Source organism: Uranotaenia lowii, chromosome 2 (genome assembly GCF_029784155.1).
Source record: "Uranotaenia lowii strain MFRU-FL chromosome 2, ASM2978415v1, whole genome shotgun sequence".
NCBI classification, from domain to species: Eukaryota; Metazoa; Arthropoda; class Insecta; order Diptera; family Culicidae; genus Uranotaenia; species Uranotaenia lowii.
In genome coordinates this window covers 307,908,244-307,924,349 of record NC_073692.1, presented here as the reverse complement: position 1 = coordinate 307,924,349, position 16,106 = coordinate 307,908,244, and the positions used below count along the sequence as shown (strand labels likewise).

At 34.2% G+C, this 16,106-nt stretch overlaps 1 protein-coding gene across 1 annotated transcript in view; it reads right to left on the bottom strand.

Moving 5' to 3' along the window:
- Positions 1-14,685, bottom strand: part of LOC129742859 (protein embryonic gonad-like) — a 28,616-nt gene extending 13,931 nt beyond the window's left edge. Inside the window, exon 1 of the mRNA XM_055734803.1 lies at positions 14,554-14,685. Within this exon, the coding sequence (XP_055590778.1) occupies positions 14,554-14,685 (132 nt within the window). The remainder of the gene's footprint in view (positions 1-14,553) is intronic.
- Between the last annotated feature and the right edge of the window lie 1,421 nt (positions 14,686-16,106).

The following is a 16,106-nucleotide window of genomic DNA, read 5'->3' as shown; positions in this document are numbered from 1 at the left end:
ATAAGCATGTCTAGACAGGGCAAAACGCGCCATGTCCGTTTATCTTGAAGCATGTTTCATATTTGATTAAATTTATATGCAATTTTCATCACAACAATTTAAAGGACATTTATATGTTGAATTGGAAAACATAACTTGAATATAAACCAATATATTTAAAATTCCTTAATTTAATATAGATTTAATTAACTATTCACAAGAACGTCAGTATATCTGGCAGCACTGCGTGTAGCAATACATTTTTTCATCTGTGAAGTAGATAAGAAGTGTTTTTACCTGGCTAACACTTTCGGAGGCCCTTGAATTAATAAACACTTATTGATCGGAGATCCCTTTTCAAACCTATTGTCGAATTTACTGGATTGCATTCTTCATTTACGAGTAATGAAAGAATCTTCTTAACGTGGGCGTCTTACCCCGAGTTCCCCTACACACGCACAGCTGGCGGCGGATTGAATTGAAGGAATATTTTTGTTGTTGCTTTTGCTACACATGCACAGTGCTCGGTTCGCTGGCTGCCTGGTGTTGGCCGGTATTTATTTCTATCCTTCTTCGTCTTGTGATGCGATAGGGAGGAACGAGAAATCGTTTCTATTTTGTTTCTTTCAGACATACGCAATTCGGTTAACTTGGGAGATTAATGCCAGTGGGAGCAAATCGAATCAGCCCCGGTCGCGTTATCTTCTTGTACCAATGATGCCTTGTACCAATGATGCCGTCATTGGCACAGAGGCTGAATTGTGGGTGTAGGAAAAACATCAGCCCAAAAATACCTCTTTAATGAACATGTATTTTTCCCATCTTCAAACACTGGTAGTGTATTTCGATTGAAGTTGCATGCCAAGAAAAGGAACAAAATTAGTTTTAAATTTTTATTCAAAACCTGAATAAATAATCATTCTTTCGTCTTTCTAGTATTTTTTGATTTTTTGCCTAGTTTAACTGTAGGCATGAGTATTTATTGCGAATTTTTCAAATGAATGTCCGCGTTTGAAATCGCATGTGAATTTAACAGTTGCACTAGAAAGTGAGTTCATCTTATTTTCATACGGTGATTTTCAACATAATTGCCTCGGATGCAGATCGAAAAAAATTAACTACTTTAATAAAGTACAAAAAATCAAAAAAATCGGTATGCACAGATTTAAAAAAAATATTCTTTTCGCAATGAAAATATATTTAAAAATTTTTTAGCTCAATTTGAACTTGAAAAACATGAAAACATATGTTGGCATACCAAGAAATGGACCATGTCAAAATAGGGCTCACTTACCCTATTGGTCAGTTGACAACCACGTTGGTTTTTTTTTTAATAATTCGGTAAAGTGTTGTTAAGATTTCTATTTAGCAGAAAAATAAATACAATAGGAAGAACGAAACTATTTCTCATCAAGATTGATTTAAGAAAATATATAATTCTGTAGAAGAGAATGGTGCTTACTATTCCCCGGATCCTCGTTATGCAATTATCTCCCCTACATATGATTAAGATTTAATTGAACTAAAAACAGAAAACAGAACAAAAAGCACCTGTCCAATTGGTCTGCTTACTGACAAATCGGTAAACAATCCATCTAATTTGAACGCTATATGCTTTGCGAAACAAATTGACTGCAAAGTTTTGTTTGTTGAACGCCGCGCATCTGTACCTGTATGTAAGTACTTAGAATTTGCAATGAAGCCGTAATTACTTCCGGAGTTCGGGGATCAATAAATCTTCCGAGTGATCGTTCGGCAATCAATACCCCTGGTGGCCGGTTGTCTGGGTAATAGTTCATAGCACTAGTGAATCTTTGAAAGATTTAACTACAAAGGGTCACTCTCGATCACAGCACGGTGACTGAATTGCTTCAGATTGTGAGTCGGTACTGGAAGTTATAAAGTACGTTCTAGGTCAGTGTTACTCGGTGGGCTCTGGGAATTGTACTGACACTTGTAGCCTACGTTCATAGATGGGGCTCCGTAGCCAAGAATCTATGCTATGCAATCAATATAAATCAAGGCAAGTGATTGACGGTTGGACATTATGACTATTAGGTTTTTGTTCTAATTGACTATTTCGCAGATCGATTGGATGTACATCAATTTGAACGGCTATTGGCCTTGTAGGGCAATGTTTTTTACATCTGCTAGAGAAAATTGTGTTGGTATCCATTTTTTACAATCCAATTTTTACAAAACTTACAAAGAGTGGAAATGCAACATTGATTCCTCCAGATTCAAAAGATTGACTGCATCAAGCTTCATAGTATATTTTTATATTTTTGTTTCAAAAGTACCCAACATGCAATCTACCGGCTCAGTTGAACTACCTGTTGGGTTAATCACCAAACGTATCGCAATTTGACCCTTCCATCTTCTTAACCTGCATCTTCGAAAAACTTCCTGCCGCTCTAAATCACACACCGCCATCAGATATAGATCTCACGCTATGACCTTCCAAAGCGCGGCAAAGCACGGTTAAAATCCCATCCTCATGGCCAGAGAAGACCAGATCAGGTGCTGCTCGAGGGGCTGCTTAAGGTATACTTCTTCCGCTATTTGGCCAGCTCTGCCAAGATTGAACGTCCGAAAGATACTTATTAAATGGAAGGAAAAAAAACCGGACCAAAAATCCAGCCGGTGTCATTTACAATCTGCACCACGAGATGGGGATTCCATGGAGCGACTCTCGGAAATCGCAAGCAGATACTGCACAAATAAAAGCTCGCTAGTTTGACCTCTCACTTTGCCTGCTTAAACCAACTAATCCATTTTGCCATTTCGCGCGCGCCATTTGGAAGGCAACCGGTTGTTGTTGCCACCGCCGAATGGCAAGTGTGCAAAAATCTTAAAGATCTCACGGCCGCACCGGGGACCCCAAACGAGGCCGTCTAGAGAACCAAACGGACCAGTTCCCTCGGTGAGCATCTTCGCCGTTTTATTAGCCGCCATTAAGAGCTCAAGCGACTCCAGCAGAAGATTATCGAAAATAAGCGGCGGCTATGGCACCAGAGTTGCGTGGAAAATGCTTAATTTAGATCCTGTCCTGGGATGCTGCCGATGCAGAGAATATGGGAAAAAATCTCGATGACCTCAGCCGGCCAGGGCTGCATTAGTGACCCGGGCACTGCGGAGCTGCGAAAATGCGTTACCGTTAATCGGAAATATGGGCACAGTGTCAATTGTCAGATCAGTTCGGAACATAAAATAGTAAATAGCTTCTAAACACATTAAGAAGAGGTTTTATGTGAGAATTGTCAAGAATAACGTTGTTCATAGAAAAATCGAAAATTTCAAAGATCTAGACTAACAACATTATTTCACATTTCATCAAAGTTATAGATTTAAGAGAGGTTATTGGCACCAGTCACCAGAGGCTTTCGATACTAAAAACGTAAATCTGTTATCCTTTATGAAAGTTCCGAAATGATGACTGAAAGAAGAGATTATTATTGTCCCAAAAAACTAATATAGTAAATAATCGAGAGAAAGTTATATGAACCGATGCCAAGGGTGCAATTGAGATAGAAAGAGAATTTTAGCTCATTTTACGATTTTTTTATGAAGCAGAATAAAAAGTCCGCTGGAATCTGAATAAAAGGCCCTTAAGGCTTGTTTGGAACTTGAATGTATCAATAAGAACTTAAACTTTGGGATGCACAGAACGAACTTCATATCAATAATAATAAGGCTGAGTGAGCTTTTTTGAACTTATTTTATGGGACTTTTGGTTGCTGGAGTAACCACCATACGGTACGTACAACCCCCACTTAAATTTTCAGTTCCAATAGTGTCCAGGCATTGGGTTTACGTTGTTCTTGAGCTAAAACTATAGGGGAGAGTGGGGATACTTGATCCCCTTTTCTTATTTTCACCATAACTTGTTGGAAAAATTTAGCAACGCGCCGTCTTTGACATTTTCTGACAGCTTGTAACTTCAAGTTTCTATGCTCCAAAAATTAGAACGATACTTGAACCCGTTGATGAACTAGAAGCATTTACGTGGGAGTAAAAAAATTGCGATTTTTCTGAAGCTAGGGGAGACTTGATCCCCTTTCGAAGGAGACTAGATATTTTATTCAGGAAGCCCTAATCCTTATATAAAAATCAAACAAAACCCCAAGATAGAATGTTCATTGACTATTTTGGTCATGTTTGTTCTCATTTCACAATTTATAGCAGACATAAGAAGAAAATTCTATAACTTTGTCTCAACGCTATTAACATTGCATACTTAAAGGCGCTATTTTTTATAATTAAGAGAAAATTAATTATTTTTGCTCTTTTCTTCAGACAATTGTTGGATAAATATTAGTTTTTGGATAAATATTAGTAATTTCGTAATCAGCAATCATAACGATCAATTCAGAAGAAGAATACGCCGTTTGGAAGGGGGATCAATTGTACCCAAATCTAGGGGATCAGTTTTACCCATAATCAACATTTAAGAAAATTTTTTCCGAAAAAAGTTGAGAGTTTTCCATTGCTTTGAAAATATGGCATTATGAAGTTCATTTTACGCTCGAACGATTGATACATTGGAACAAATATTTTATTCATAATTTTCCCATGAAAGGAACATTTTAAAGTGATGAAAAAAGATCTAGGAGTCACATTTCTTGAAATTTTTCAAAAAAAGTTCAATAACTCAAAAAATTATTTTGTTAAAAATTTTTGAGAAAAAGGAATTGTTGTTTTGCTCCATTTGGCACATTTTTCTAGAATATTTGATCTTTGTAGGACATTCCAGTTTCGAGATATAGCTTAGGAATCAAGTATCCCCAGGGATCAAGTATCCTCACTCTCCCCTAATAAGAGCAAGCTTTATTGAGAGACAGCTTTTTATTTCTAACTGTCTTGTGTGAGGAACGCAAAGGTATAACCATTTCATGTTGTTGCAAATTTGCAACAATTAATATATAAACACGGAAATTCCGCATTGAATATCTCAGAATTCACTGAACCAAGGGTTACAAATACAGTATCTTCTAGCCGACCAAAGTGTTGTGTTCAACTTTGTAGAATTTCATGATTAATTTCATATCCAGGGCCGGATTAGGCTGTCGGGGGGCCCCTATAGGGGGAAGTGTTCCTAAATGCGCATGTTGGGTAATATGCGTATACAGCCGAATGACGATATGGCTGGAGATTCATCATATCTAATCAGTGCAGTTTGAGGGTAGTACGCTTTTGAATCATGGCATGAATAAATTAAATTGTTATATACAGTCGAAAAAATTTAATAATTCAAACAAGATTTTTGTCAGTTTTGTTAGAATATATTGAACTTTAATTATCGTGCGTACAGATTCTGGGAACAAAAATTTTGATAGTTTTTCTTTCTTATTCATCTGGAAATTGGAAATTCAACAAATTGAAGCTTTTGGCAAAGTTGTAAATGATAAGATATTGTAATAAGAGACAGGTTCTGAATGCCCATACCAAGGCAGGTTAAATGCCTGTATCAAGAAAAATAGATTAGTCTTATAAATTTTTTATTTTTTATCACTTAAACATTAAATCTACGCTCAAATCACGGTCTTACAGCGAAAAGAGAAGAACTTCATACTGATCCGATAAAAACACGATATGAACAAAATATTACCATGAAATATGGCCTTATGGCATACTTAATTATGTTTCATGCAAAAGACTAGTGATGTAAAAAATTTCACCAAAGTTTCAGCCTTGACGTATGCTTAACATCCGTTTCTACCATTTCCAATTGAATAATATCAAAATATTGCAACTGTTAATGAAATATAGCTAAAAACATAAATATGCGCATTTAGCCCGCCAGTTTCGGAAATCGGCTATTTTGACTTCTTTTGTTATAAAATTATTTTCACAAAAACTGTAAGAGATTTTAACAGAAAAATTGCTCTAACGTATATAAAACAGATATCCGCTCATGTGTATATGCTTTTAAGACTCCTATCTTTTGGAATATGAGAGAAAACGAGTGCTTTCCTTAATATGCGCATATAGCCCGCCTCTCCCCTAATTCGATTTTTTTTAAATGCTACCCAGAAAATACAAAAGCTTTTAAACGTGTTGAAAAACTGGAGATGAGTTCAGTATACTATCTTCAAATAGCCATGTTGTCTGTGTAGAAAATAGTTTTTGGTATCTTCAAACAAAAATTGTTAATCAATCACGTGCAAACATTGCGGAAGAGTTAAGAAATTTCTTAGAAATTGTTCTGGAACGAGTTGAACCAACCTAAGCTTCAAAAGGACCCAGTAAAAGCATCGCCATGCTGCTGGCTTTAACGGCAATTATGCGCGCCAAAAACATCGGGTATCATCGGGGCCGAAGATGATCCTATCAGGGTCGAGCCAAAGTTGGTCCTTGGTTCGACTTCTTTTTCCCAACCAGCAATCATCAGAGTAAGACACAGAGTAAGCGGTCCTTAGGACCATGTCAGAGGCCTAAGTGGCCATAGCTTGTGTGGTTAAGCAATTGAAAATTAGTTCTAAGTCGTAATGTCGCAAAATACAGTCCACTAAGTCAGTTAATGTTTTGGAATGAGTGTGTTTAATTCCTACGAGAAATATCTGAGGATATCGCTGAATCCGTCAGGGGAGATCCTGAACAGAAATGAAAACTCTAATTTGAGCTGCAAAATGCTAAATTTAATTTTTTTTCAACTCTTATCACAAGAGTTTAAGAATTCAAAACTATAAATCACGTTATATTCACCAAAATTCAGTGTCCCAAATCTAAATCATAACTTCAAATCAAGTTTTAAGAAACAAAATATGAATAAAATTAAAAATAAAAAAAAAATCGGACCGGACTTTGGTCGATTGTCCGGATCTCATCGAAAAATGCCCGGATTTTGCCCGGATTAATTCACATTATTTGCCAAAACAAACAGAGAAAATCATATTGTATTGTTCCCAAACGGAATTTTTTGAGCAAGTTTGAAAAAATTAGTATCAAAAAGTTTTTTTAAAGCTTAAAATACGATTTAGAAATTGCTGATAAAAAAAATCAAGTTTTTTTTCTAGATTTGTGTTGAGTATTTCCTGGGATTTGATCAATTTTGCCCAGATATTGCCCGGATTTTTGGTCGACATTTTGGTATCAAATGTTCAAATTTTGCCAGGTTTTAAGCTTAAATAGCCTGGATTTGTTCGGCCCGGGTATGTGCTGAAAAAATTTTGGCAACCTTACTCTAAAATTCAGAAAAATGATGAAACTGAACTTCAGTAACTGAAGAAACAACACAAAACTTGAAAATCCCAATGAATTGAATCTGGGAAAAGATCATAAAAATATTCATATTAAAAAAATCACTCAATCGTGTTTATGATAATTTGAGAATGATCATTTGGAAAATGATCCGCTGAATTCAGGATATTCACTTCAGTAGATGATAAAGTTTTGGTTAAATCAGTTGAAAATGTTCCAGTACAAATTTCAAGTCTAAGACAGAAATTGGTATGGAAATGCAATAAAGAAACCTTGTACTATCGATTGGTCCAATTTAAGCAACTACAGTTTTTATTTAAGATTTTACTTTCAAAAATAGGGAAGGAAAAGGGTTAAGAATTTATAAACCAATGAAAAATTCAATAACAATGATTGAAAGGTAGAAAGTTATTATAACACGCGGTATTAACCCGGATACTGCCCGGGTAAAATTCTGAAATGTTTATCATAAAGCGAAATTAGCTGCTATTTAAGTGCAGAAAACCATAACTTGGAAACTTAACGTAACAACAAACATTATTTTTGTGCAAGACGTTTGAATGTAATGAAAATGAGGAGATGTTTTTTTTTTTTTATTTTACCTGTTTTACCGTAACTGATATGTTTCGATAAAAAAATGAAAATTTGATGTGTTTGCCTCATATTCCTCTTAATTTTTTTTCGAATTCGGTTTTTTCCAGAAGTTATTGATATTCTCAGCTCGCAAAATGTGGGAGAGCTCCTTTACTGCTTACTCAAGGGGGCCTCTTAACTTTTTAAGACAGAAACTAATCTAGGTATTTTTTCACGTGGGCCCTTTAGTTTTTGTATTTCAAGTTTTCATTCCGATTTCCTAGTTTTGATTTCTTTCCATGGATTTGTAGTAGTATAATTAAAGTAATGTTAAAACTTTGTTTTCCCTCGGGGGGCCCCCTGAGCCGGGGTGCCCGGGGCAATTGCCCCTTTTGCCCCCCCTTTAATCCGGCCTTGTTCATATCATTTGAGTTCGTTTCGAACTGAGTTAGCTTTTGATAAACTAGCATTTGTAAGTATTATGAAGGTGTTTTGTATCCTTTAACATCAAAAATACTCATTAAAACCGTCAAAACAGAGACTGATCAATGTGACCCCAAAGAATCATACTCTAAACCAACACGACATCAATTCTCAAATAAAACCTAAAAAAGTCTAATAAGTTTCTTCAACAATGTTTTACGTTCGTATGAGTTCAGTACTGGTTTGAAAAATATGAAACATGCCACATTCCCCTTAACAGAAATAATTTTCGAATTTTTTTGGAAAAAGTGATCAATATTACCCCGTTTTACGGTACTTCGATAAGCACAAGCAGTAATGTCTGTGGAGTTGATTGATTTTTAATGCCAAAAGACATACCCCTATTCATCAGCAAATAAATTTTTGTAGAATGAGTATCTAAATGAGTTATTATTCAGTACTCGTAGGATGTTAAAATATCTCAAATTATATCAAAAAATCTATGCGATCATAGCTAAAATATATCAATTTTAGATATGCTTCTTTCAAGATTACATCTGATTCACATAGCATACAAAGTAAACGAAAATTACCGAGTTCTGTAATTTTTTTACGGAAATCCTAACATGTATAAATTGTTAAACTGTTCGGTAGTTTTTTCGGTTAAAAATAAACGAACATCGATAAATCGATTCTTCATTTACCGATGTTCGTTTATTTTTTACCGAAAAAATTACCGAACAGTTTAACGATTTACACATGTTAGGATTTCAGTAAAATTACCGAACTCGGTAATTTTCGTTTACTGTGTAGTTTGATATTGGACAGAACAAAACCTATCAAAATTATAATTATAGATATGAGTGCTTCAAGAAAAATTTCTAGTGGAATGTCAATAAACCACAAAATATGCTAAAACCATGCTCCATTTTTGGTTTCCCAAAAATTGGTGGATCTGTTGAGCAAAACTCATTAATACACGGTTTGGGCCGATGACTTCGATGTCCGTGTTTCATGAAAAGTTGCACGTATATCAAAATATGATATAATCATTTTATTTTAGGACAATCCGAAAAAAATCTTTCATTGGAAATGAGCTCAACCTCGTTCAAGTCTATCAATCAGAATAAGATATAATTCAGATTGGAGAAACTTGAAATGGAAAATTAAGAGTACTTAATTATAACTCAACCAGATGTAAATATCTTGGTTAGATACGTTTGAGTTATTATTTTGATATGCTCTCCTGATCGGGGAATTTAGATTAAACCTGAACTACAGAATTTAAATAACAGATTTATGAATGCGGGCTCTAAAACTTGGCTCATAAAATTCTGATTTGGAATAAGATTCGGAAACCTATTTTTTTATTTTTTGTTCAGAAATCATATGGAAATTCGGACACAGAGACGGAGCTAAATTTTTGAATTCAGGTTGAGAATTCAGATTCAAATTTTTTGAATTCGAATGGACAGATTTTTAAGTGTTAAATTTTATCACTACTTAAATGCTAAATTGGTAAAATTTAAATCAGGGATTTCTGAGTTAAAGATTGCCGAATTTAAGTGTTTCTCGTCATGGATTTCATCACGGTCCTAAATGTGTTAATATTGCTTGTCAATTCGATTTCCAGATTTTATTTTTTTTTATTAGTTTGAAAACACAATTTAATTTAAATTCACAAATAAAAGGTAGAATTTAAATTCTTTGTTTCGTCCGAAAACCCCAGATTTTGTTTCAAAAAAAATTATCCACATGATTTTCATTATGGAATTGATTTTTTACGAAAAATATTAGCTGTTAAAGAAATATCTTCACCCAAACAAATATATACAAAATTTTTAATTTTCACAGTGTATTGTTTAACATTATTAACACATTAAGAACACAAAAATTCTCCTGAGCCGATGTCCGCGAGTTCGAGCCCAAGAGTAAACATCGAATACAGTTGTACCGGATAAGTTTTTCAATAACGATCCGCCAACTGCAACGTTGATAAAGTCGCGAATGCCATAAAGATGGTAAAACGACTATAATCGAAAAAAAAAAAACACTAAAATTTGGGATTTTATGTTTCAGAAAATATACAAAATTCTGCTTATTTAATATAGATATTTGAGAAACGGTAAGTGTTGCGTTAAACTTTGTAGAATTAGGTTTCATTATTATTTTCAAAACGTTTAAATTATGCTTTTTTATGGAGCATACTAACGGCAAGCTAAAAAGCAAGATGAATTCCATACTAAAATCATTAATTTGGTTCTAGTTTGCATTAATCTGATGAAAATCTAATGATTTTTATCTCTTACTTTTATTTGAAAATTTGATTTTTTTTTTCACCAAACGTTAAAATCTTTAAATTTGCAAATTAGTTTGGATTATTGGGCTTGTTTGATTTGAGTATAGGATAGGTATGTTATTTTTAAGGCAAGGAAGACTCTCACAAACAAACTAAGTTTGATCTACCAGACTCTTGAACAAATTCAAAGATTTTGACCATCAATGAAAGCGAATTTAGCTCACCTTTTAGGCTTCAGACCAATTTTCAAAAGTTACCATTAAATATGAAAACTTTTAATGTCAAAGAACTTAAGAAGTTTCAAACATTATTTGTTTTATTTCTTTTTATTTTCGTAAATTGTTGGGCTAAAAATCATAGGTAAAAATCAGTCTCCAAAACCCTCCCCATGAGTCGGTTCTTCCTACGGCCCTGCTTCACGTGATCAGACCATGCTTATGATACTCCATTAAAAGTTATGGAATGATTTTCAGATGGCTTTAGAAATTCAGCGCTTGGCTTAGAGGAAAATGAAAAAGTTGAGTTTTGGAAGCGTCAGGAGAAATTATCCACATTTGCAAGTTGGTTGTTCATAAAGGAATTTAAGTTTTGTTGCAATCTAATGCGTACCACCCGTAAATTTCGACCTTTGGCTTAAAGTAAAGTATCATCAGCAAATAATCTTCTACCTTTTCGTTTTGGTACATCAGGGAGATCAGAAGTAAAAATATTATATAAAATTGGCTCAAGTATACTGCCCTGAGGGACCCCAGCTCTAATGGGTGTCCTTTCAGAGTATGAATTTTGATACATTACTAGCAAAGTTCGGCTAGTCAAATAATTTTGAATAATTTTGGTGAGACATACAGAAACATCAAATCGCTTTCATGCAACTCAGGATGCCGGTTAGCCTGTAAGTAAACATCCGATGGACTCGTTTTTCCAAAATATACCTTCATCAACACTAGACTGCCCCAAATTTGTATGAGAAATTTCAAGCCTGTGAAATGCTATGCGCTGCAGGCTTAAATTGATCCTAGGCCTAGTACAAGGTCTGATGCCAAATTTGGGCCAGATCGGATCACGGAAAGGGGTCGCTCAACGAGTTTATAGTTTGTATGGGATTTTTGAACATTTTGTTCGGGAGGAACATGAAAAAATCCAGTTATTCATGAATAGCTATGATCCCCTTTGGCCGATTTCATTTGAAAACGGTTTTCTTAAAGCCTAAACTATTACAAATATTTAATCCGAAGACTGCATTTCGAATCGAATTATGATAAAAAAAAGTTATTAGACTTCAAAAATGGGGAAACTTTTTTCAGGGTGATATTCATCGCTGTTAATGCTGTGTTAAATTGTTTGAAGCAGTGTCTCTCATTAAAAGTGATGAATATCACCCTTAAAAAAGATGGCTATTTTTTTAAGCTTAATAACTTTTGTATCTAAACTGTAATCGAAATGCAGTCTTCGAAGGAAATATTTGTCATAGTTTCGGCTTTAAGAAAATCCGTATTCAAAAGAAATCGGCCGAAAGGGACCAAATTTATTCATGAAAAACTGGATTTTCATGTTCCTCCCAAACTCTATTCAACACTCAACACATGCATTACATTTGCTCTATAACAGTTTATAAAAAGCCATGGAATCCAGGTATGGTGTACGCGCTTAAGGGGGGGGGGGGGGGGGGGGTGGGGTCTAAAGGGTATAAAAAAAACACCATTTTCACGATTTTTTTCTGGAGCTATCGTTCAAACAAATGTATTCAAATTTTTTGCATTATACAAAGCATTGTTAAAAGAACATTTAGTAATTTTGTCGTAGAAAAATATTGAAAAATGAGCCGGTGACGTAGCATTTTCGAGGATGCCTTTTAGAAAACAGGATTTGCGGTGGACACTGTATCTCAGCACAGAATCATCTGAAGTCAAAAAATCAGAGCAAAATATTTTTAATAGATGTTTTTCTGGACCCCAACGTTTTTATTTACCTTAAAAAATTTTTTATGAAATTTTTGTGGCTGTTTGAAGTAAAAACTACGATTTTTCACTTAAAAATCCGCCATTTTTCACCTGTAAATTCTCCCCAAAATAAAAAAAATCAAAAAAGAGAAACGTTGGGGTCTGGTATTTTATATATAGAAAATATGTTCCAAATTTGAAAAGAATCGGATAAGTAGTTTTCAAATGACGATGTCCACGGACATTAAAAATGGGCTTTCGAGAAAAACGCGTTTGAAGTTTCTGCTCTTGCTTTCTTGCAGTATAAGATAGGAGGAGATAAAGGCCTATAACTTCTACAGTTTTGCTTCAATTGACTTGAAAATTTGACACAACATTCTTGAAATGGTTTACAATAAGAAAATAAAAAAATAAAAAAACGATTTTTTGAAAATGTTAGACCCTACCCCCCCCTTAAGACTTATAAACACCACAAGAGGTATTCGTCCTTAGTATTGACGACACCTTTTCGAATCAGTCATTCAAAAATTTTAAAACATCGTTCTTGATCACAATGAACACTCATGCCAATTGGCAGTTATCTAGGTCTTGAGACAGCTGAGGTTATGAAGGCATACATTAAAACAAAACAACAGACAAACGAAAGCTGATTTGTATATAAAGATTTTAAATGTGTAGGAACCTGTAAAATGTTTCAAAAAAAAAATATTAGAAAATATAGGCAACAAATTTAAGATGTTATTAGAAAAATTACTGTCTTGTTGAGCTTAATGGTTTGTTTTCCGTCTTAAAAGCATGTATATCGAGAAGAAATTTTTCCCTTATAGTCCCCTCCATTTTCATCAGTTCAAAGACCCCGCTGCTTGAAACCGAGCACGATTATCGCCAAACAATCGGTTCCATGTAAACAAGTCAAGGTACTTTTGGCAATAAAAATGCTGAATAATTATGAAGTCAAGTCAACACCGGCAATTTATTTGCCCAGGGATCTACAGCAGCAAAAAGCCATACCGATTGAACTTCTTTCGTAGATCTTCATGTGATTGCTCATTTTTGTCCTCCTTCGAATTCCTCCCTAGAATGGTCGGCCTAGTGCGGGGCCATAAAGTCAACTGCAGGTCTGGCTCGCTCCGGTACACAACATATAGTTTATCATTCATTGCTCTTCGGAGACTAACTTCAACAAGCACGTATTTGGAATAGCGTTCTACAGTGGAACCAGATCGAGAGGTTTTCAGCCGACGACGACGCTCTATGTCATGATGCCGCTTTTATCCATTTACGGCAAGAAACGGGGAGAAATATTGATCTAAAAGGTTTTTCTTGCTACCGAACCGATCGAATGAAAGACCGATCAACCGGCTGCCAGAGTCCCTTGGAGTAGATCGAGCACTTGAACAGTAGTTCGATTTAGATTCTTATTTTTTGTTTGAGTGTCTCCAGCAATGCCGAGAGTTTACTTATTCCTAGGCATTTGATCTGTTTACTTTTTGTGCTACCGATTGGCTGCCGCTTGGAGACCGATTTCTTGCGCTGTGACAGCAAGTTGTTGATTCAGACGACATTTTGCACTATTGCGAGCGATTTATTGCCGACAAATGTTAGTCATTGAATCGGTTATGGGCTGGAAGAAGAAGCCTCCCATTGACCAACGTATGTTTGTTACAGACGGTCGCTACTTTGGGACTCTTGGGTGGATTTGATCGTACAACATTTTGTCAAACCTGACTCAACCCCTTAATCCATTAATCTTCGGATGGATTTAAGAGTAGCTGAAAAAAGTATCAACTACTTCGAATGCTCTTCCGCATTATACCGTTTGCATATCACCGGGAGTCATCTTATCCTGAACTCGTTGAGCAGCTTGGGTCAAATAAATTATCATACGATTAAAGGTGAGTAGTAGATTACCTCCGATAAATCCAACCGCCTGTATTAAAAAGTCTTACACAGTTCTCTGCTCCCGGGAAAAACTTTCAAGCCAAAGCAAGTGAATGTAAACGTAATCTTGCGATCGTTTGGAACTTGGGAACTGGTTCATCACCATCACCGAAAGGAAGAGATCTGGTTGCCAATATTCGAAATGTTTGGCCTGTGGAGCTCATCTTCAGCATTTGTCGATATGACTCCTCCACGCACCATAAACTCAGGTGAATGTGACCGACTGGTTGGTGGAGATTTAATTGCCACCTGACGACCACGGGATGCCTTCGAGGAGGACGATAATGCGAATCGAGATTGGGGGCGTCCAGCTACTTTCCCACAGAACATGGCTAACTCATTTGGAAACAGTGAAGGTGAAAGTGAAAAGTGCTTCACTTATTTTCGCGTCGAATGAATTACTGTTGCTGTTTGACGATGGTATTTCTTATTTGTTTATTCTGGTCATCTTTAAAAAAATTAAGTTCTGTTATGTAACGTAGAAGTTAGAATAATAGCTCAGATGGGAAGAAAGATAATTTGATCAAAGGCTAAAATATGTTAAGATTTAATTTTTCAATATTTGTATAACGTTTGCATGTAAACAAAACGCTCTCGCTCGCGTCTTTGCAAAACGATGGATATTCATAAACTATCGATGCTGAATAATCTTCTTCAAGTTTTTCCAACAAACATTACTTTTAAACCTATTTTAACGTTGTCTAACAATGTGCTCTTCGTTGCAACTTTTTTGATTAAAAAAAATGATCTGGTATTATTCTTTTTTTGAACAACTTAATGAAAGAGCGATTGTCATTGCTGGATTAAGGAGAGGGCAATGGAGGGTATTTATTTTGTAAATTTGGCTAATTTTATGATTTAATTTGTTATTCTTTAAATGAAAAAAATGACAAAAATGACAAAAATGACAAAAATGACAAAAATGACAAAAATGACAAAAATGACAAAAATGACAAAAATGACAAAAATGACAAAAATGACAAAAATGACAAAAATGACAAAAATGACAAAAATGACAAAAATGACAAAAATGACAAAAATGACAAAAATGACAAAAATGACAAAAATGACAAAAATGACAAAAATGACAAAAATGACAAAAATGACAAAAATGACAAAAATGACAAAAATGACAAAAATGACAAAAATGAAAAAAATTAAAAAAATGACAGAAATGACAAAAATGACAAAAACGACAAAAATGACAAAAATGACAAAAATGACAAAAATGACAAAAACGACAAAAATGACAAAAATGACAAAAATGACAAAAATGACAAAAATGACAAAAATGACAAAAATGACAAAAATGACAAAAATGACAAAAAAGACAAAAATGACAAAAATGACAAAAAATACAAAAATGACAAAAATGACAAAAATGACAAAAATTACAAAAATTACAAAAATTACAAAAATTACAAAAATTACAAAAATTACAAAAATTACAAAAATGACAAAAATTACAAAAATTACAAAAATTACAAAAAATTACAAAAATTACAAAAATTACAAAAAATCCAAAAATTAAAAAATTACAAAAATTACAAAAATTACAAAAATTACAAAAATTAAAAAAATTACAAAAATTATAAAAATTACAAAAATTACAAAAAATAACAAAAATTACAAAAATTTCAAAAATTACAAAAATAACAAAAAGTACAAAAATTACAAAAATTTCAAAGATAACAAAAGTTTCAAAAACAACATAAATTACAAAAAACCAAAATTTTCAAAATTACATAAAT